Genomic DNA, 22402 nt, shown 5'->3' with positions numbered 1-22402 from the left:
TCAGTCCTTCTCTGTAAAGAAAGCCTCAGTCTCTGAACCATTTGATCCTGAAGGTCATTGAGATAAGAACATTGATCTCCTCACTGCCACGTCAGCCTCATCCTTGCTTTCTTTTTAAATCCCAAACACCTCGGACAAACATAATGAACTCTGTTAATGGCTGGTTACTGCTGCAAGCCTTRTACAGCAAAGAACCCCCAAACCCTGTGCCCCAGCAGCAATGGCACTCAGTGTTGGCTTCACGGCTCCTTCTGCTGCCAGGGAAGAAAATTTCATCCTGAAAGTATATTTTGTTCMCAATATACACACCCCCAGCAGACTCATCCCAAGAGAAGTCCTTGGTGGAAAATTAATTTAGATCCAAATGGTTCTGTGATAGTCAAAATGTTTTGTTGTTTCTTTTCCCCACAGGATAAGCGTCATACAGTTAAATGCTGATTGTAACTGCACAAGTTAAACCCTCCTGTATAACCCATGATGACTCAGGTGGGCTCCATGTGAAGATGTCTAATGAGACAAGGACTGAGAGGTGAGACAAGTGTTGCTGGATTGAAGAACACCATATTTAGAGGGCTGGAAGAGATCTGGGCTCTCCTGCATGCTGCAGCTTCCCTCAGCTGCAGGAGAGAGTGGCACAGCTGTAAAAACACCACTGGGCTAAGAGCAACCCACACTGGGAGTGAGGATCCTCTGCTGCCAGATTTCTGCTGGCTTTTTGATGTGTGCCACAGGACCTGGCGAAACACGGGAGTCATTGGGGTGTGCTACRAGCTCTGAGTCATAATTCCATGCTGCCCTGAGGATCTTTCTGCCTCTCTTATATAATCCAATGTTTGTTTACTCTCATTGCTGTGGAGATAATGCTGCAATATGTAGGAGCACTGACCCACGGGAGYGCTGCTCCAGCAAGGTGAGTTCAATGGGTGACTGCACGGCGTGTGCTGCTCAGGTAGTYCAGACCTAGTTCAGTGGGTTATGCTGTTGATGATGAACAGAAATTTGGCATCCTGGGCTGGCTCACACTGACGTTCAAGTGAGCCCCTATCCAGCCTTCTTGGATTTTCCCCCAGAAAAGACTTTCTGGCAAATCCTCCAYGCATCCAGGTGCCAGAGAGCTGAATGCTAGAGCATTCAGGGAAGATATTCCATGGTGACTGTGTCCCACGAAGACCTGGGAATTACACTTGTGTTGACTAGAGGTGGCTACACAATGAGATGAAGAGAGGCAGAAAGTGTCACTTGACAGCCCATGGAAGGACCCAGGTCATCAAGGCCCTGAAGAAGAATATAAACTTTAAGCACAGAACCATGGAATCACAGAATCTTCTGAGCTGGAAAGGACCCACAACAAACCTCAACTCCAGCTCCTGGCTCTGCACAGGGCACCCCAACAATCCCACTSTGTGTCTGAGAGCCRTATCCAAATGCTGGACCTGATRTCCCCAGGGCACAGATGTCCCTCCTGGCTGCCAGGGCACTGCTGACCCATGTTCAAGTGGCCATCGACCAGGACTCCCAGGTCCCCTTCTACAGCTGCTCCCCAGCYYYYMWTYCCCMRSCYKKYYKTATACCCAGGGCTGCCCCGTCCCAGGTGCAGAATACAGCASAGTCATTGTTCAACTTTCACACAGTTGATAATTGCCCAGGCCTCAAATTYATCARGGTCTCTCTGCAGGGCCTCTGCTTTTGAGGCACTCAAGAGCTCCTCTCAATTTAATATTGTCTGCTCAGTGTTCCCTGGAGTCCTGTGTCCAAGTCAGTTATGAAGATGTTGGAGGATGGAGCCCTGTGGAACCCACCAGTGGGGTCACTAATGTGATGTCACCCCCGTCACTGTCACCCTTTGTGCCCGACCCCTGMGCCAGTTGCTCACCCACCACATGATGTGTTTATCCAGCTGTGTGCTGGACATTCTGTCCAGAAGGATCCTGTGAGAGACAGTATCAAAAGCTTTAGTGAAAGCCACAAAGATTACATCAGCTGGCTTCTGATACCAGACTCAATAAAGCTGCTCATCATCAGATCTGTGCCAGCAAACAAAACAATAGGAAGGATGAGACTGGTCAGATGCTCCACCATCACCTTCCTATTTCATTTCTCACCAACATGCCATTTCACCTATTCCGTATCATCTGTTCATCGTCCCTGATAGTTCCTACTTGCTGGAATATTTCTGCAGAAATCTGTGTCTCCTCTTTCATATTGTTCCTTCAGGGTTCCCTTTGAGGCTGTGAATGGTGCCCGCAGTGTGAACACCACCACCAAGGATGAGAGCATCCTCCAGCTGCRCTCTCTGCAGGAGCTCTGCTGAAATCCATGTGTGGGTTAGGACATGGATTCACCTCTACTTGGACATGTGACTGCACAACTGYTTTGGAGCCAGCATGAGACAGCAAAGGGGAGAGTCCCCTGTGGTTACCTTTTGTAAATAWAGGACCGTCCCTTTAAGCACAGCATAAAATTTCTTCCAACCTCTTCTTCCTCTGGGAGCTAAAAAAGGAAGAATATTTAATTKTACACGTCTGCCAGTGCTGCTTGACCTTCCTGGCAAACCCAACCYTTTTCCTGACCCACCACTGGCACGCACTGATGCCCAGAGCTCTCATACCTCCAGGCTATTGCTCATGAGTGGCTCATCAGCAGGGACAYGTGTTTGAGGCCTCTGCAGCCTCCCAAGCAGGAACACAAGCAGGTCAGAGCCACACATGAGCTGGTGCAGCGGCACCAGTGGACACCTGCAGGAAGTCTCTGCTCCTCCAAACCCAGCTTTAACCTCCTTGGACTAAATACTTGGAGAGCAGAGACACTCCCTGAGCTCCTCTGCTTCAGGTGAATTGRGCAGCTGTATCTTGCATAAGGCAGCTTCTGTTCCACTGAGGAGGGAGCATTACCACCTTGATGGACTTGGCAGAAACTGGAGAGGGTTGGGACATGAGGGGAGTCATCCACATCACCACAAGACAGCTGATCCACAAGCACAGGCTCCAGAAAGTGCTGGAAACTAGGGAGGTCTTTGGTGGTAATCAAGACTTTTAATCACATGCAGTGACTGGGCCAATCGTATCMATTAGCAAAAGGAATTATTCAAGGTTTAATTAATCTCTGCTCATTAACAGCTCCCAAATTACCTTTCCTGTAATGCCATTGCTTGTAGCAGAGCTATGGGGTGTTCTGTTGCCCAGTTAGCACCTGGCACGATATGGACAGGGGCAGAGCTTGGCAGGCCAGACTGTCCCCAAGGGCAGGGCTGGAGTGGAAAACTGCTGAGGAACCAGCCTTCCCCTATGGCTCAGAGACTGGGGTTTGGGTCTGGGCTCATGAACAGGGTGGAAGACCAGGTTTGACTGTGTTAGATTCCTTGGCAGTGAGAAGGCAGTGTTCATGAAAMCACTCATGTCTACAAATGCCTCAAAACACCCTCCTTAGCCCATGTCCTGGCACTTATGGGGATCTCTCTGGTGTTTCCTGAGATATGGCCAGGAAATGCCTTCATCAGGAGAGCCAGGGCAAGACTCTGGGACTGTGTGGGGCACCTCCCCCTGTCCTTGCACACGTACTTCTCTTCCCATCCATGTCCGCGTGGGTTTTGCGGGTGAGGACACCGTGCTTGTAGGTGACYGCGTTCAGCGCTTGGGGGATGTCCAGGAAGGGGTTGCTGCTGTCCACAATCCGTGTCACTTTCTTTGCGCTGGCTCCAAATTTGTCATCTACCAGCTCTGACAGTGATTTCCTCAACTCGTCCTCGTCACTGGGAAACAAAATCAGAGAAGGCACTGAGTAGAGGAGATGTGGGTTTGGTCACAGTGCAAAGCAGCCCTATCTGCTTTGAGTTTAGAGGTTTTATTACAAGAATGGTCAGAGAAAGAAAAGGAAAGGAGATGTAGGGACTACAACAGAGAGTGGCAATAGTGGTGGTCTGAGCTGGGAGGAGTGTGGGGGGCAGGTGACTGTCCCAGTGGTCCCACTGTAAGGTCACTCAAAACAGGAAAGGGGCTGGGTGCTTGTCTGAACACCAGGAAACTGCAGACATCCCATGCTGAGGACTACAAATATTTCACAGGAAAAGTCTCCAATTCTGTGCCCCCAAACCAGAGTATAAAAAGGATTTTTGCTGAAGACCAAGGTAGCACCAGCATTTCTCAGCTGCTGAGAGATAATGCCTGGGAACTCCTAGATACTGAAGGACCTTCAGAAATGTCCTCTGCATCCCTGAGGAACAGAAGATCTGCAGACATTTGGGAGWTGGGCCACTTGATCAAAAACCTTGGAACAGTTATACATCAGTTCCCCACTTGTGTCCTCAGGGTGGGTTGGCAAAGAGCAAGAAATGCTGGTCATTTCCATAAAATTTCCTCACAGGTGTCCTGGTCCTGGACCTTGGACAGCAAGAGCTGAGCAGCTTAGAGAAGTGTTGCTGACTCCAGCAAGCCTGTCCTTCCTGTCTGCAGTAAAACCGACCCTGGCACAAAGAAACTTGTGTGGGAAGTGACAGACCCTGGAAATGAAGGAGAATGAGCAAACAGGGGGTTTCTGCCCTGTCTGATACATATCAATGTCTAAATGGGATGAGTGGTGTCCTCAGGTTGCAGATCAGATTGGGACCAAACCTCAGCTGAGGACCAACCCTCAAAGAATCCACTGGCTGGGATGTGAGCAGTAAAACACAATTCCTCACTTGCAGCAGGCAGATGGGCAAAGCASCAGACAACTCTTGGAAGAGAAGGATGATTCCTCAGCCCTCAGCACCCACAGGAGTCCTGGRGCTCAGGCAGAGCCCAGATACTACTCCTGGGTGTGGAGTTAGCGGGGCTCAGTTGTTTGGGCTGCACCAGGAGGACCTTCTCTCCCGCTGAGCTGCTAGCTGCACACCTGCCTGTCCAGTGCATCTGTGGGCAAGGGCGTTTCCTTCCCTGGGATGGACAAGGACAAAGCAGAGAGCAGAGGTTCCTGGCTGTGCAAGGTTAGGACTCAGTGACAGGTCTGAAACAAAAACAGATACCCTGTGCCAGTGAGTCCCTGCCCAAGGCACCCCGTGTCAGGAGCTGAGGGCTCTGAGCCTGCAGCCCAGYGAGCCAGCCTGTGGCAAGGCAGGGATGAGAGAGGGGATGCAGGGATACAGGGGTGGGTGAAGGAAAGCTGCCGGTGGGAGGGACCCGGCTGCCGCTGGCCGGAGCAGTCCCAGAGCAGCGGGACCCCGGCAGGGTGASAGCCCCGGGATGTGCCCGAGCAGCGAGCTGCGCCGGCGGGCGTTGTGTAACCGCAGCCCGCATCCACAGGCAGATGCGCTCCTGCTGAACCGCCCTTACATAAAGCGGGACAGCCTSCCGCTGCACAGCCCGCAGCTCCCTCTCGCGACAGAGAGCACSGGYGAGAGGAGGGGAGAGGAGGAGTCCRGTGTGGGACCTCGAAGAGRATTCTGGCCTGAGCTCTGGGCAGGGGTGGGTGATGAAGCAGGGCAAGGACTGAGGAAGATGCTGYGTGAACCTTTGATGGGCACCACCCTGTTTCAGGGTAACAAATGATGGTCTCATCGAACTTGTGGATGACATAAAAAAGAGGGGTACAAGACCACTGCTGAGAGCACCCAAGTGCTGCGCTGGGGCTCCGGGAGAGCAGCAGGATGAGCAGGAGCAGCCCGTGTGTCCYGGCAGAAGCAGAGGGCAGGAGCATCCAGGGCTGTGTAACAGCGGCACACTGAGGAGGCGAGGAGAAGTGATGGTCTGCTCTGCACGCACTGCATCGTGTSGYGATACAGCGAACASTGCCGGGCCCCCAGCAYRGGAAAGRGCATCAGCACCGTGGGGAGACTTCRGCTCAGGCCACCAAGAAACCTGGGGGCTGGAGCACTTGTAATGCACGAAACAACTGAGGGAACTGGACTTGTTCAATCTACAGAAGAGATGGCTTTGGGGGACCTCGTGACAGCCTYGTGTGAGGGGGTTAATGAGAGGACAAATCTGGGCTCTTCACTGTGGTGCATGGCACAAGGACWAGAGACAGTGGGCAGAAGTCCAAACAACAGAGACAAGAAAAAAATGCCACTCTCTGAATCATATTGGTTTGTGGGTTCAGAGGGGCTGTGGGCTCCCCCTCCTCGGAGRGTTTCAGGATCAGATTGAACAAAGCCCTGAGCATCCTGGTCTGAATTCAATGTTGACCATTCTTTGAGGAGGAAGCTGAACTAGAGATACCACAAGGTCTCATCCCTYTTAAGTGATTCTCTGATACTATTTCCAGAATAAAAGCATGTGGGAGAGATGGAAAGTCTCAGTGACCAGATTTTTGTGTGAACACTTCCGAAGCACCTGGAGAGGAACCAGCATTTTGCAAGTGTAATAGTAAACAAAAAGGGCACTCYACTCCTTTAGATCATGGATCCACAGATTGTCACCAACCTTCCCAACTGCCTTTGTGTCTAAGCCATAAAAGCTCAATTTGTCTACAGAGGGACTTCAGCACTTAAGGGCTTGGTGGGAAATATTCTGAGACTAAAATCATTACTTAGGACCTCCCAGCTACTTGGAAAGACAAACTATCCCCTTAATGCTTAGCATATACTTACATGGCCCACTCCAGCTTCTCRTTCTTGATAGAATTGTATAGTGTCTGAAAAAAGAACAGAATTAGCTGTGTCTCTCGTGGAAGTCAYGGCTGGTTGTGGAGGCATCTCCTCCTCCACACCCCGTCAGTGTTCTTGGACAGACACTTTCCCTGCTGAACTGTCCTGGAGAGCATTCCCCAGTGAGCAGGGTGAGTGCTGTCCTGCTGGATCCCTCCCTGTCCGTGTGCCCCAATGGGTATTGGACTGCACACATCAGCAGCAGAGGGCTCTGGCAGCCAGCCCTGCTCAGGAGCCTGTAAATGACATGTTGGGCTCACTCTGGGAAATGCCACTACACTTCAATGTCTTAACTAGGGGAAATGTCAGAGAAGGCTTGAACTGAGTAGTGGGGGAGGCATGAATGACCTTGGAATCAGCTTTTCCAATTCCCCCTGTGCAACATTCCAGTGGCTTYCCTGGGGAACTGGGAGAGAAGCAGGGATTGGCTGGCAAAGCAGAATGTGGAGATGGTCCTGACCATACAGAGGGATAGGATAGACTGAGGTCTGCTGGGAGGTGGGGGTGTCACCCCAAACATGATGTGACACCCCTGATGTGGCACCTCTCATTCCAGCCTTTCACACAGCGAAACTCAGTTCAGGCTGCTGGAGCTGCAGCAGGTGAGAGAGCAGTGGTGCTGTTAAACCACGTGGCAGGAGAAAATGCTCCCTTTGGGGTGTTTAACCATACCCCATGGTACTGTACTGCTTGTGTAGGAACATTGCAATGGAACAATCACATGGTAGTGAAGGCAGGGAAAAGTTTCAGTGCTGGATGGTTGTATTTTGGGGTGGGGGTACCTTGCTCTGGGCATTGTCTGAGCTGCTGGGAGAAAAGGKCCCCTGGTGTGCTCTGAGGGCAGACATGCCACAGATCTTGATAAAACACCACCAGGGAACAGACTTACTTGGCTAACTGCAAGCAAGCAGAGATATTCGCGGGGGTTACAATTCTTCTCCTGAACCAACTGGAAAATGCTGACTGAAGGGCTCAGAGTGTCCCAGCAGGACTAGGGGTCACTGCAATAATAACAACAGTATCCCACTGTCTATTTCTATCACATTACCTTCAACAAATCCTTTGCAAAGTCCTTCCCATYGTTCAGCCCATCCAGGTTTGCTATGAACTGTTGGCACGACATCTTTTTGCCAATGTTCTGGAAGGCAAAGAAGCAGCTCATTAAACTTGTGAAGAGTTTTTACTTTAATCAGTGTCTTTCAAAAACAATTTTATATGTAGTGCTGAAGCCTGGGCTTATCCCAAGAGCTCAAAGGGCTTCTGATCTGATTTTCTATTGGGCTCTGCTTTATTTGTTCAAGCCAGCATCTAAATGTTTCAAATGACCTCTTTTTTAATAGTGGAGATAAGACACCTGAAAACAGCCTCTCCAGCTCCTGCTGGAGGGGTCCTGGGTACAGGATCTGTGCCTCAAATCCAAGACAAGYGCTCAGCCTGGTGAAATGACAATGTTTGGATGGGTTTCCAAGTCTGCTGTGTGTGAAACTGTGTGAGCTTGCAGTGCCAGCTCCTAGAACAGCCAGCACTGGACAGGGGAATGCTGGTGCTTCATGGAAGCTGTTATTTTTGATTGCCATGACAAAAAGAAATGGTCCAGCTACTGGTACTGTGGGAACCGGAGTGCAGTGGCGTGCGAGGGCAACACACGAACACCAGGAGAACCCCACAGCCTGGGACAYACTCACCACCACCTAATGCCAAGAATATTTGGTGTTGATGCTTCCAGGCCACCTGGCATCCCTGGTATCACGGCTTCATTATCTGTGGCATCTGTCTTCCCAAACCCTTTACCCTTCACCACAGCCACAAGAGTCACATCCTCAGCCTGCAAGGGCTGAGGCCGGCAGCCTTTTCTGAAGCCTTCCCTGCAATYCTACCTCTCCAAAGGGATGGAGCAGAGGTGTGGGACAGTCAGCGGCAATCACAGGGCTCAGAAAAAGAAGTCTGATGTCACAAAGGAAAGATGGGTGTCCTCAGTGCCATGTCCTAAAACATCCTTCACAGCCTCAGTGTGTGGGGCAGACCATGGGGTCACATTGATTGGTGTGGGCAGTGGAGTCAGTGAGGACAGCAGGAGCTGCCACTGCTGGATYCCAGCAGCATCCTGACATGGTTGGGATTCACATCAAGGTATGGACAGGTTGGCCATCCAGGAGGGCACAGGAGGATGGCCCAGAACAGCAGAGTCAGAGCTTAGGGCCCAGTGAGAAAGAGGCAGGGCCTCAGTGGGTGTGGCAGGGGATGAAGGTGCAGCAGATGACACAGGAGATGTGTCCTCTGTGCAAGGGAATAACATCCTGGAAGAGATGACACCAGAAACCTCTCCCCAGAACCGTGCACTGCAGGTGACCTGGAGCTTCTCCCCAGATGAAAACATCAGGAAGGAGCAAGGCCTTGGGATAACCTCACCATGCCCCCCCAAACACCCCTGCCTTCCATGTGTGCAAACACTCCYGGGCTGCACAGGGAGCCTTTGAGCAGCTCTGTCTGATACTCTTAATTATGCCTCCTGCTGGTGCCAGCTCCAGATGAGCTGGCTCCCTTGAGAGATGAAGAAAAAGAGGAGTAAAGCAGTGTTACAAATCTGCAGTGCCTGGGGACATGGTGTGGCACAACACAGCTCAGCCCTCATGGCTTTCTCGTGGGGAGCCCCATTAGCCAGAGCTGCCAGCCAGTGTTCAGTGGGTACATGGGATGCAAGAAGAGTTCAGGAAATGAGCAGACATGCTGGGATTTCAGCAAAGAGAAGAGACATTTGTGTGCTTKCTGGCCAGCGAATTTCAGACAGAAAAGATAAAGGAGAAATCCAGCAGCAAAACCGAGTGTAGGTGGAGAAAGGAAGGAGGGCAAGGAASCTCCAGGAGGAAGGGAGTTTGGAGGTGAGGCAGGTGCTGCCTGAGACCTTGTGGCACGGAATTGCCTTGCACAGAGAGAAGGTGACTGTTCCCAGACCTGCCCTGAGGCAGGGAAGCAGCTGAACAGCACTGGTCTTTGTGCCCAAAGAGATCTTGCTTTTGTGATCCAGCACTTTTGGAGGTGAGTGGATACAGTGAGATAACACAAGTTACCCGTCTCACAGCCCCTTTTTTGGGGTTTCTCAGGTATGGGTCTGGACTCATATTCATTCCAAGGGATGCCTTCCTTTTTGTTGTGTGATCTCTGTCTGGTGCAGGAGGATCTCTGAGCTCACCTGAGGCAGCAGCCACACCGTGGCAAAGCAGCTAATTGCTGAGTAATTGATCTGGTTGTGCATGTTCTAGGCTGCAGGAACAAAACCACCCCCCTGCAGGGACCAACCTGCAAATTCAGGGTACCAGTGAACCCTGGCCCACACAAACCTGCTGTGGGCAAGCTGGTGTCACCCTRCAGGGGCTGCTGACACCTCGGAGCTCTCCAGCCCTCCTGGTGCTGCTGACACCCAACCCCGCACTCTGCTTAAGGACAGCGCCACAGGTTTGTGAGATTAATAGTGATGGAGTTAACATGGAGTTAAGACCTGCCCAGGATCCTATTTCAGGCTTTATTTGGTGATCTGCTTTTTGAACAAATCCCATTATGACTCCAGAAGGTGGCCTTTGCTAAAGGACCAAAAGGCACCCACCCAGGAGTGCTGGTGATGCAAAGGTGTTGATCTGTCACTGTTCCTCCATGGCCAGGAGGGATAACACCAACAATGGGGAAAGAGACATCCCTAAGCTTGGATTACACGGGGCAGAGATGGAGCAGGGCAGAGATCTCCATGAGATCTCCTGGAGCTCAAGTAGCATCAGCAGAGCAGGGTAGAAAGTTGCAATAACTTGGATTACACTGCAATTATAGTCTCAGAATGCTTGTTATACTTGGAGTATTTGTTGATGGCGGCTGGCTTTTGACTCCAGCTCCAGGTGCTTTCAAAATAGAATAGGGAATGTCTGGCTTTAAAAACACTAAGTTTTCTGGGTGTTTGGAAAGAGTCTGAGCGCACCTGAGTAGAAAATCASCAGTACTAAGGCCAGGTGCTGATCTCCTGTTAAAGCCAGCCATTAGCTCTGTGTCACAGTCTTTGCTGGAATGATAAATAGACCATTCCAGAGGCATTGCTGTGAGGAGCTGCCCCTTTACAGACACACACCCACCCCTCTTTCCTCACCAAAGGCATTTCCCACTCTGGCAACGCACAGCAAAACACTGCAACACACACACAACGTTAAAAAGGGAAATCAAATCAAAAGTGATATGGAACATCATGGCAGCGTCTTTAACAAGGAAGGGTGGCAGASCAAGTCACACATTCCCAGGTACACCACAGTTGATGGAGGTTTCTTTACACCAAGAGCATTTCATGTGATGATATCAGCTGCTAATGGCTTGTTAAGGAGGGAAGAACACTGCACAGTCACTTAGGATTCCAKACAAACAAAACTCCTCACTGTTTGTAACACAATCAAAACAAGTCAAATGCCAGTGCTTTAAAGCAAAACACCAATGACTGCACTTACCACCTGGTAAAGGGTTAAAGAGCAGAAAGAGAGGTTCCAGGAGCAGAAGGAAATAAAAAAAGGAAAAAAAGGAGGGAAAGGAGAAGAAATTATTGTTACACATGCAGAAAAATAAAAAGAAGGTTTTTCAAAGAAAAGCTCAGGCCCTGGTCAAAAGAAAGCTATTTTTTCTGTGTCTAGGTATCATGAGAACATTTCTTCCTACCAGGCCTCTTAGCTAAATTGTCAATGAAGAATAGAAATGGTAACGTTTTCAAGGTTTAGGTTGGTTTTTTTTATCTCTTCAATTATGTCTATCTTCCTAGAGACATATTTTGGATTTTTTTTCTTTACTTAAAAAAACCTGGACAAAATAAGATTATTTTGGATTGAAGTCACATAGTTTGCCTTTTGCCACAATGCTGCTTTTGCTGCTGCAGGAAATGATTTGATGGAAATAATTCCTTGTCTCCAACCATTTTAGCKGGAGGATGCATGCACTGTGAGACTGATCTCTCCACTATCTCAGTGTGTGCAGACACAGATTACTGGGAGCCTCTAAAAGGTGGTGAGAGATCTTCTCACAGCTTCTGCTGTTTTCCAGMCACTCTTCTGGGCTCTGAGCTCTGCTCTGAGCTCTGCTCTTTGTCCAGAGGACTCACTGCTATGAAACTCTCCCCTGCCTGCCTGTTAAATCTTGGGGAAAAGGAGCAGCTGGAACTAACCTCATGTTTTGGGAAAGAAAGATCAAATCTAGACCTGTGTGAACCCACTGTCCCCACTGCAGCAGTTTCTGGGAAGAGGCATCTGCACCACAAAAAGCAGCAGCACAACRGGTGCTGGTGTCCCCAGCCCCACAGGGAGTGGCAGGGAACACCTCACTGGGACAGGAGGGAGAGAGCAGCACTGCCTGTYCCTGGACAGGATAGCTGATGTCAGCAGGACATACACCTTTGGCTTGAGTGTGCAGTGACACTCATGTGTGGCTGTCCCCAGGTCTGGGCCTGGCACCCAAAATTCTACCTAGAGTAGGTCAGAGAACTCTCTGCCAACCTATGTCAAATGTCCAGCAACACATTGAGCGTGAGGGAACAGACCTCTACACTGGGAAGGAATAAAGGATGGATGCACCTCCAAGGGCTACTTACATGGCCRTGGAGGTCTGTGTTCAGCAGCATCAGGGCACAGGTGAGCGTATGAATCCCATCTGAAACACACAACAGCCACAGCTAAGGCTGATTATGCCCTCCCCATGCAGTTCTGGTGTTTGCTGTCTGGCATTGCCTTGGTGTCTATGAGGTGTGTAGTGCCATTCATGTATGAGCAAATGTGGGCAAGCTCCTGTCTGTGTGTATGGGCCACATGTGCACCAGGAATGACCTTTCCCATTTGAAAATCAGAGAATCATGGAATCAAGAGGCCTCTAAGATCATTGATTGCAGCAATGGCCCAGCACCAAGGGCCACATCTTCACRTCTTCTGAACACTTCCAGGAATGGTGAAAATGCAGAATTGTTAAGGTTGGAAAAGACYTCTAAGGTCATGGAGTCCAACTGTTAACCTAAAAATGTCAGAAGAAACCATATCCACTTTTAAGAGATAATGTGGGAAGGCTGAAAGCAGCTAAGAAAATCTGCAACTACAGTGAGCCCAGAATTTTATCCAGCTGTGCTTTTTTCTGCTGCAGCTGTAAATGTGGGGAACACAAATCCTGTGCAGGGCAAGCCAACAGCATTCCTCAGTTTGCATTGGAAAGGCCTCCCATTCCATGGACAAGGTCCTGGGCTGAGCTAGACCAGCTACTCATTTGCCAGGAGCTGCTTTGCAAGCCACAACTGGGACAATTTGCAACGCCTGAGAACCACTCTCCACCTCCCTGGTGCTCAGCAAAGCACAGCCACTGATCCAGGCTCCAGATCCAGTGCTCCTTCAGCACAGCTCATACGGATTTAGGAGAACAAGGCTCCCTGGCACCCCACACTCAGACCYTGAGATCCTGGTCTGGCTCTCCTGGGCAGGGTCTGTAAGCACCCAGCATCCCCAGTCCCTCCCAGGGCAGGGATAATGATCAGGGCAGATCCCAGGGAAAGGGAGAAGCTGCAGCCATGCTGCCTGGCCGTGGGTGGCTGGTTTTGCACTCGCAGAGGAAAGGAAGCAGTACCTTCAGATGTGCTCTCCTCGGGGTTGCACTGGCAGTACCGCCGGGAGAAATGGATCAGCACCCGCTCCCGCTCCTGCGTCTCTCCCATCAGCGGGAACGCTTTCAAGAATGTCCTGCAAAGAGAAAGGGATGCTCAGAGATGTACTGCTGGGCAGTGTTCTTGCTGAGGAGACATGGAAAGGGCTCATTTATCCTCCCCCCAGCCCGCCATACCCCCGTGTCCCTGCACAGGGGATGCAAAGGGATCTGTGGAGCTGTGCAGGGAAAGGTGTTGCCAGCTGGGATCTGCCCCACCCCTGGCATGATGGCACCAGGGTGGGTTGCCCATCCCAAAGGGAGAAGTTGCTCCCCTTGCTCTGATTGTGTATGGGTTGGGAAAGTGCTCTCCGCCCTGGGGCTGTGGGGCCTCCTGTTGAAGCCCACTTTTTGTGCCAAACGTGACACTAAAGACAGCCTGGAGCTCCCCCCAGCCCCTACTCTCTCACATGGATGGCTCCCACGGTGCTGGGAAGCCTGGAGAAAACCCCAAAACCTCGCCACTCCATCCATCCCAGAACCCCCTCACCTGAGTGCTTTGTCAAGGGTCAGGCCAGTGAAGTCAAAGAAGCTGAGATACTCCTCTGCTACCAACTTGCTAAATTCATTACTGTAATTAAAAAGGGAGTGGTCAGAACTGTCATCAGGGAAAAAGATACTGTCCGCATGAGGATCAGCACAATGCTGCCTCTTGGCCAGCCCAATCTCAGCAAGATGGCAAACATGATCCCAGACCCAGGGTGACTTGATCCTGGCCTGCAATGCTGCTGAAGACCTCCCTGATGTGCCCACAGCCATCCCCAGACATCTGAGAATGAGAGACACCTGCCCTACTGTACCCCTCTGTCGTGCTGCTGGCCAGGCAGAGCCTCCCCCCAAAGCAGCCAGGAGGAGGAGGAGGCCATAAGGACATCCTGAGCTCCTCCAGCACCTTGGCTCTTTTCCACTGCTGGATGTGTCCCCTCCTCGCCCTGCAGTGTTCCTGCTCTCACTCCCATCCCACCCTCTCACCAGAGCACCTTGCTCCCGTGGCAGATGGATGCTGCTGGAGAGTGGAGCAGGAGAGCTCAGACGAGCTCCAAGCAGGGGCTGCTGGCTCTGCCAAGGGAGCTGGACAGTGTCACGAGACACCAGAAGGCAGCCAGACCCCCAGAAACAACAAACTCCTGTGTCTCCAGGGGCTCAGTGACATAGATGTGACTCTTCTCYCTCAGCTCCAGAGCCAGTTAACATGCTCCAGACCATGGGATAACAACAGTGGCCAGGGCAAGGCTGTGTCCCACCCTAAGGTGGGCTCATGTGTTTACTCTTGTTTCCTCATGGAGGAATTATCCTTCTCTGYCTCTGTGCTAGTGCCAGCCCTTCCTGCAGGAATGGGTGACACTTCCACCATGATGACAGAAGAGCATGGCATTTCCCATAGGGACATTCCTGCTATGCTCTGGCCAGTGGCCCCACAAGGCATTTCCTGTGGGGACATGCCTGGCATCCTCTGGCTGGTGCCCTTTCCACACAGAGCTCCTCTCACCTTACGGATGCTCCCTCCTTCTGCCTGCTTTGGGAGGGTCCAGGKTACTCTTACTGACCTGCTGGGTCACAAGCCATCCCAGGGAACACAGGRGCCCTGGCCTTTCCTCCCAGCCCAYTCCCATGTGGCTGGACATGGACAGATGTGCATTGTTTGACACTGAATCCCACTGCCCTGCAGAGCTAAACCTGTGCKGTCCAGGCTCCTTTTCACATCACAGCCACCTGGGTCACTTCAGATTGTCCATAAGAAGTTTGTGTGAGTGAAAGCCTCATCTCTGGGGGTCAAAATGGCCATGGGACCCTGACAGACCCCACACCCCAGGGCACTGTGATGCTGGAACTGTGCTGGGCTGCTGCCACAGTGATTTGGTGAACAGAGACGATTCTGGAAAACCCTACAAAGAACTGCCTGGCACTGCCACCTTCACAGCCTCAGACAGTTCAACCTCTCCCCAGCACAAGGTGTGACCAYGGGCACTGATGGAGCTGAGGCAGGGCCACACACCAATGCAGAAATAAGAGAGCTCAGTTACCCAAACATTTGCCCTTCARAGGGAAAACAGTAATTTCTGGATTTGAGGTTACCACAGATTTATGTCAGATGGAAACAAACTGTGGGGAGATAGCCAACCTACATTTCCTTATTTATCAAGCCTTTTCTGCCTATTTGACAATGATGAATGGTTTTGGCTTTGGTTCTGCTTTTTGGGGCTTTTTTTTTAGAAAATTGCCAATTGTCACAAAGGAAAAAAAAAAGTAGTAAAATGAGCTAAATAGCTATAAAATGATATTTCACTTTTTGCACAGCCCTCCTACATGGAGCTGGCCTGAAAGCATCCCTTACACTTAGTCTGCTCCCAGCACTATAGGTTGATCTTACATTGTCTTAAGTGAACAAGACTGACTTAATAWCTATATTAATACCTATAAATACCTATCTTCATCCTATTCCCTTTCTTGCTCTGCAAATCCAYCTGCGTGATCCGAGAGTCTCCAGCTCTATTTAGGTCTTAGATCAGGAAATGTTTCAGATGTCAAAACCCAGCTGATCAAAACAAAACTTTTACTTCAAAGGCTTTGTGAATTCCCAGATGTGGGTCACCAAACAGCCTCCCAAGGTGTGAGGGYTGCAGGTGCAAGTGAGGACTGCAGGAAACAGCGAGGGGACAGACTCAGAAACCCAGTGCTTGAAACTTCCCCCCCTCAGTGAGCTGTCATGGCAAATTTGAAAGAAAGGAGAAGGATGTTATACCTGAGGCAACAGAAACCAGCAATGCACCTGCTACAAGAACCTCAGCAAAGGAGGACAATGAGGGTGTTGYCAGGTGATGCAAAGAGCCTCTCTAGGAGACAATTCCTGGGCTGCTTCTGTCCCAGGACTAAACTGAGACTCACAGACAATCCTTGGTACTCAAAGTGTGGGTATTCACTGAGGGACAGGTGTGTTCTGCTGATCTGGGCATGGGGGAGACATTTCAAGGACAAAAAAAAAATTAAAAAAATAAAAAATCCCAGCACCACAGATTTTATCTGATACAGGCAAAGGATGATGGGGATTGGTGCCTTCACACCCACTGGCATCCTAAAATAATCTGTTACTGCTACACTTGTTACTGTTACTCTGTCTCTTAGAAATCTCTGTAACTCTCCCACTTTTGAATATTTTTTGATTTCCCTTCTGCCTTACCCAGGCAAATCTACCAGCTGAAGAGACTGGACTTCTATGTGTTCTGATGGTCCAGTCAAACCTTGCTGCCCTTGTACAGACTGGGCTGGGAGGCTCTGCAGCAAGAACATTTTGGGGTGCAGGCATGAAAAACCTGGGGAGTGACAGAGAGCCCAATGCAGAGGCAGAGCTGGCTCCCAAACCCTGGCGTTGCTTTAGTCTTGCTGGGCTCTTCCCAAAGGCAGGAAGCTCTTGGTTCTCCTGGGCAGCAGCTTGTGACAGTTGTGCCCAATACTGCAGGCAGCTTGTAGGATTTGTATTTTAAGGGCATTGGTCATCCAGCTTCAACTGGAAGGATCTCCAGTGAGACTCCATCTCTCTGACTCCATCCAGCGCACAGGCTCGTCCCTYCCTGCCTTTCCCTGCCCTCCCAGCATGACCAGTGCTCCCCATCCCTCCCCACAGCGTTTCTGTCACCCCCTCGCAGGTCTCCCATACTTTTTTCCGAGCTGTCGGGCCACGTCGCAGCGCTTGAAGCCCTCGAGGTTGTAGAGGCGCTTGGCCAACCTCTTGGCAGCCTCGCTGTCTGCCCTGCAGCCATTGGCCAGCGTGTCCGTGCTGCCCTGGTCCAGCTGCTCCGTGCTGCCCATGTCCGAGTCGGAGTCTGACAGGGTGTCCTTCAGGCTGGCATCACTGCACAAACACAAAAACATTCAAGGAGCAGCAGCGTGACTTGATGAAACCCACAGAAAATGCCACATTTTGATTTCTTCTTGTCCTCACAAAAAACACATCAATAAACAGCAATATGGTTGTGAACCGGATGTTGGACAAACCCTTCTTCATTTCAGGTCAAATTTGAAATAGTGTGGTGTAATTTTTAGTACTTCCACTACCAAATTTGTAGAAAAGGCCAGAGAGAGGGCGACTTTCCCCTGAGAAATAAGGATGTATCAAAGCAGCAGCCTCAACACCTTTTATGCTTCCTCTCTCCCCACTGGGAGCTCTTTCCAAGCCCTGGACATCCAGGAAATCTTCGGGATAGATGCTATGTTTTTTTGTTTGGGTTATTTGCTGAGGATGAGAAGCTTCACTTTTACAAATCGTGCCAATGGGACTGGCACCTGACCTGCTTTCACTGGAGAGCTGCTGCTCCCCCAGCTGCCTGCTGGCCCCGTGGTGGGCTGTGCCCACAGACAATGCTCTGAGCAGCCCTGCTGGCACCACGTAGGTGGGGGTACAGCCCTTTATTTTCCTGTCCAAGGCCACTTACAGCTCCAATCCATGCATTTTTGAGCAGTGTGACTCACTGCTGGCCTGATAGCTGGACATACAACCTCACTCCAGCTCTCCCCTGATCTGGTTGCTCATCACTTGGCTTCCTCATGTAGGAAAGTGCCCTACAGATGAGCTGCTGCCTCCCAGCAGAGGGACTCCAGCAGGTTTGGGTCTGAGCTAGTCCAGAGGATCAAGTCTCTGCTGATCTCCTCACTGCCTGCAGAAAAACCTTTGGGAAGGCCTCTATAGGGGCACCCACTCCTATGTGAAACCTTGAGGTTTCCCTGCACTTCAGAGATATTTAGGAGGGCACCTGACCCAACCTGCTGAGAGCTTTGAAGGTGCAGGTGAAAGTTTTCCTGCTGGTGTTTGGCCTCCCTGCCATGACATCACATGAGAGGAAGCACCAGGGGTGAAAGAGCGGCTCCAACCCCATCATGTCCACTGAGCCTTGCTCCTGGGCTGGGATCCCATAAGAAAAGGAGCCACTGCCCAAGAAACTCCCAGCCTTACCTGATGGAGTTAATGATCTTGGTAGCATCTTCCTCTGACCCTTCCACGTGGAACCCATTTGGGATACTCTTCAAGGACAGCCGGCTCAGCACATTCTCCGACCTGCTGCTGGTAATTGAGTGTCTGAGAGGGCTCCCAAAATCCCCCTCTGCTGGCTTGGCTGCTGCCTGCTCTTGCTTATCAGTAGCCATGTGCTGAAGGGCTTCTTTCTGCTGCGCTGCCAGTTTTTGCTCCAAGAGCTCGGGGCTTTCCTTGGCCCGTTGCTGGATCAGTGGGGTGAGTGGGGCCTCAAAACTGACACAGCTGTCTGTCTCGTCTGTGAGGGAGAGCACATCCAAAGAGTCCAGGCTGCTGTAGTAGGTGCCCTTCATAAGGTCAGACTCAACGATCTTCTCGAAGGTCGAGCTGAAGCCATCCCTGATGTCTTTGAATTGGAAATGCTCCCTGTCATCATCACTGCAGCTCAGCTTGGCATCTCCAGAAGCAAACCTGGACCAAAAGGAGAAATGYAGAAAATACTGTCAAGGCAATTTTCTTGCCCTGTTCCACTTGGAGCTGGGAGGCAGGAGAAGAGGCACAAATGGCTGCAGTGATTATGGCCCTTGGGACCTTTCTGTGGCATAACCTGCTTGGTTCCCAATTTTGTTACAAGATTCTAGAGCTGGAAAAAAAGCAGTTTTGTGATGAGCAATCCCAGAGGACCAGCCAGCCCTTAATTCTGTCATGTCCCAGTAAAAAGCCAGACCTCTGAACTGGAGACTTTTGCACATGACACCTGCTACAGGATCCAATGCCAGAATAACCTCCAGTTTTTGCTTCACAGGWCCCATGCTGCCATAATCCCAAGGCAGCCAGCCCCTGTTCTTTCAATATGTTGTACATAATAATTTCTATTAACTTCTCACACCACAGACCTTGTATATGCCAGCCCTTCATTTGTTCCCTGAGGCCAAACTCAGCAGACAGCAAAGGGAGAAACTCTGTGTCCCTATAAACACCCCAGCAAAGACAGTGTGGGACCCACTGCAGAGATCAGGGCAGCAGCACTGGTCTTGGATGGGTCACAGAAGCAAAAAATTGTTTGGATTAAAAGGGACGGTATCATCTTGTTCCACCCTCTGCTGTGGGCACTAGACCAGGTTGCTCCAGCCTGACCTTGAACACTTTCAGGGCAGCCACAGCTTCTCTGGGAAACCTGTGCCAGTGTTTTATCACCCTCCCAGGAAAGAATTTCRTTATATTCTTATCTATYCCTCCTTCAGTTTCAGGCCATTCCCCCTTGCCCTGTCTCTATCTGCCCTTGTGAAGCCTCTCTCAGTGGGCACCAACACGTGAGGCACATCTCTCCTTGCACAGCCCCAGAGAAGACAGAGGACAGAGAGGCTTTGTACAGCTGGCACCAGCCCAGCAGCACCGACTGCATCCCCCTGGGCTAAGGGAGGAAACAGGTGAAGACCCTGCTCGTGTGAATGAATCTGACATTGCCTCCCCTCAGAGAAGTGTCACCTACTTATTACACAGCAGGGAAAGCAATAAGGAGCCATATATTTATTTGTATTGTAATCCCAAAGTTGTGTCAGTACATTGCAGGAAGAGGGTGTCTAACTGGCTGTGCTGCTCCCCCAGTTGTCTCTGGCATGCTGGATCACAGCTTACAGCTCAGCCACTTCAGAGCTGCATGCCCTGGGCTGTTTGCATTTCACTTCTCTCTGRTTAGTGAGTGGTGATCAAGCACAACTCATCACAGAGCCACAGAATCACAGAACAGCCTGAGCTGGAAGGGACCCACAAGGATTACTGAGCGCAGCTCCTGTCCCTGCACAGACACCCCAGCAATCCCACCCTGTGCATCCCTGAGAGCACTGCCAAACACTCCTGGAGCTCTGGCAGCCTTGGGGCTGTGCCCATTCCCTGGGGAGCCTGTTCAGTGCCTCAGCACCCTCTGGGGACAGAAGAACCTTTTCCTGATATTTAGCCTAACCCTCCCTGACACAGCTCCAGCTGTTCCCTGGGTCCTGTCCCTGGTCCCAGGGAGCAGAGATTGGAGCTGCCCCTTGGGAGGAGCTGCAGCCCCAGTGAGATCTGACCTCAGRCCCCTCTGCTGCAGCTGGACAGGCCAAGTGCCCTCAGCCACTCCTGATGTGGCCCCTCTGGGCCCCTCTCCATCCCTGTGTCCCTCCTTTGGACACACCCGAATAAGCTTGAGATCTTTCTCACATTGTGGTGCCCAGAACTGCCCCAGGACTGGAGATGAGGCTGCTCCAGCCCAGAGCAGAGCAGGACAATCCCCTTCCTGGCCCAGCTGGTGATGCTCTGCCTGATGCCCCCCAAGACATGGCTGTCCCTCCTGGCTGCCAGGGCACTGCAGACTCATGTCCCACTTGCCATCACAGGTTTGCTGTGTTGGTGGAGTGGGGAGTCCTGACAGAGAAGGACACGATGGAAACCAGGACTGCCTCTGCACTGCAGTCTTCCTGCAAAGTTTTTCTGGAACTTTATTTGATGGAATGTGGATTTTTTGACAGCTATATGTTGCCATGGGAGGAAATGTGTGGGCAAAAGCCGCAGTCCCAAAACTGCAGGTGCTGAGTGTGTCTACAAGCAAAAGGTGGGGATTTTTCTGTTACCATTTTTGCTTTTTCCTTGAGTTCATAGGGCTGAAAGCAGAGAGCATCATTCACTGCTAGATTTCACAGTTGGACTACAGAGCTTCAACCTCCTTGAGATCAGTAGGGCCAATGTTGGGGGCTTCTGGGAAGGTGAAAAGCCTCTAGACAACAAAGCCACAATGAAAGGAAAATGGGGCTTTGACAAACAATAGATGCCATGGGAAAAATACAGAAAGGGGGAAAAGGGATTCAGGTAATGCAAACTGCAGCACAAGCACTAAATCTTTGGCTTTATTTCCCTGATTTTTTAACCAACCATTTCCTGCATAGATGCACTAACCCACCTTAAGGAGGACAATCATGGTTTCTTTCTCCAGYTCTACCATGGAGTGATGGCCTTGGATAACTTGCTCCTTAATTCTCCCTTTCAGTGGGAAGAGCAAGACTCAACACCTCCTTGTAAAGTACTTTAAAATTCAGGGAGAAAAGGCATCATACAAGCAGCAACATGCAGATGATGACAAATGATTTGTCATCAAGAACAAATAGTTGACGGCTCATTAGAAAATATTGGACCAGGTTCTCCTATATCCAGAAYGGATCATTACAGAAACAGCAATTCTCTAAAGGGAGTAAAGAAAAAACTGGGGAAGCTCAGAGGTCATGCAGGATGACAGTGAGTTCTCAGTGCCTTGGTCCAGCTCCTCCTGACCCACACTGACCCAGCAGAGCCAGGCAGTCCATGCAGTCAGGGCAGAGCAGCTCCACGCTGGTTTGGCCCAGCCACACGTTCCTGCCATTCACCCGAAAGATAGGTGGTCAAAGCACTAATGAGCTCCAACACAGTGAACTAACCCGACCTGCAGGCACTAAGTGGTTTCCCAGACTTCAGCTGTGTCCCAGAAGTTTTCCAGCTGCCCTTCTGCTTTGAATATAGCGTGTGACTTGTCCCCTGAGCATTCAGCTTCCCAAAAGACTTATTTGCTATCCAAGTGAATATGTTCAGAGCACAAGATCACGGACTGTGCATGCAGACCCCAGTCAGGTTGCATCATCTCCAATTCCTCAGCCTGCCACTTCTACCAATTCATGCCCTAGTACCTTAAAATAATTGCACTTCCAGTGATTGCAGCAGCGTTCTCTGACCATCCTTAGCTTCCGCTTGAACTCGCAGCCTCTGCCAGGGAGCCACCTACCAAGCAAATATGACTCCCCTGAAACCTGAGAGACTTGCAGCTATYCAAGACCTGACTGCATAGCTCACGGGCCTCACAGGACCTGCCCGGGGACAGGCTCCCCAAGCTCTCTGAACAGCAGCAGCCTGCCCTGGACACTCTTTTGCAATACCTTCAGCTSTGCTTTTTGAAGCGGTGCTGCTGCTTCTTGCTGGGGCCCTTGAGTGAAACAAACCACCAGTTTTTAATAGAGGAGCCTGTTCAACAGCAGAGAAACAAAGCAGGAGGGATGCCTGCTGTCAGCCCACACCCTGTGTGGCTCCCCAGCTCTGCTGCCCACGCTCCAGACAGTGCTCAG

At 50.8% G+C, this 22402-nt stretch overlaps 1 protein-coding gene across 2 annotated transcripts in view; it reads right to left on the bottom strand.

Moving 5' to 3' along the window:
- The window catches only part of PSD2 (pleckstrin and Sec7 domain containing 2), a 72419-nt gene that overhangs the window by 9952 nt on the left and 40065 nt on the right, over positions 1-22402 (bottom strand). For both annotated transcript variants that reach the window (XM_057377687.1, XM_057377688.1), the window contains exons 4-12: positions 18261-18749; positions 16968-17162; positions 13803-13883; positions 13238-13350; positions 12225-12283; positions 7668-7757; positions 6563-6606; positions 3558-3748; positions 2420-2490 (exon numbers count right to left, since the gene is read on the bottom strand). In XM_057377687.1, the coding sequence (XP_057233670.1) occupies positions 2420-2490; positions 3558-3748; positions 6563-6606; positions 7668-7757; positions 12225-12283; positions 13238-13350; positions 13803-13883; positions 16968-17162; positions 18261-18749 (1333 nt within the window). The remainder of the gene's footprint in view (positions 1-2419; positions 2491-3557; positions 3749-6562; positions 6607-7667; positions 7758-12224; positions 12284-13237; positions 13351-13802; positions 13884-16967; positions 17163-18260; positions 18750-22402) is intronic.

The sequence above is a fragment of the Malurus melanocephalus genome, unplaced genomic scaffold, assembly GCF_030028575.1.
Source record: "Malurus melanocephalus ecotype Western Australia unplaced genomic scaffold, MMel_1.1 scaffold_321, whole genome shotgun sequence".
NCBI classification, from domain to species: domain Eukaryota; kingdom Metazoa; phylum Chordata; class Aves; order Passeriformes; family Maluridae; genus Malurus; species Malurus melanocephalus.
The sequence above is the reverse complement of the archived record's forward strand: the minus strand, read 5'-3'. Positions and strand labels throughout refer to the sequence as shown.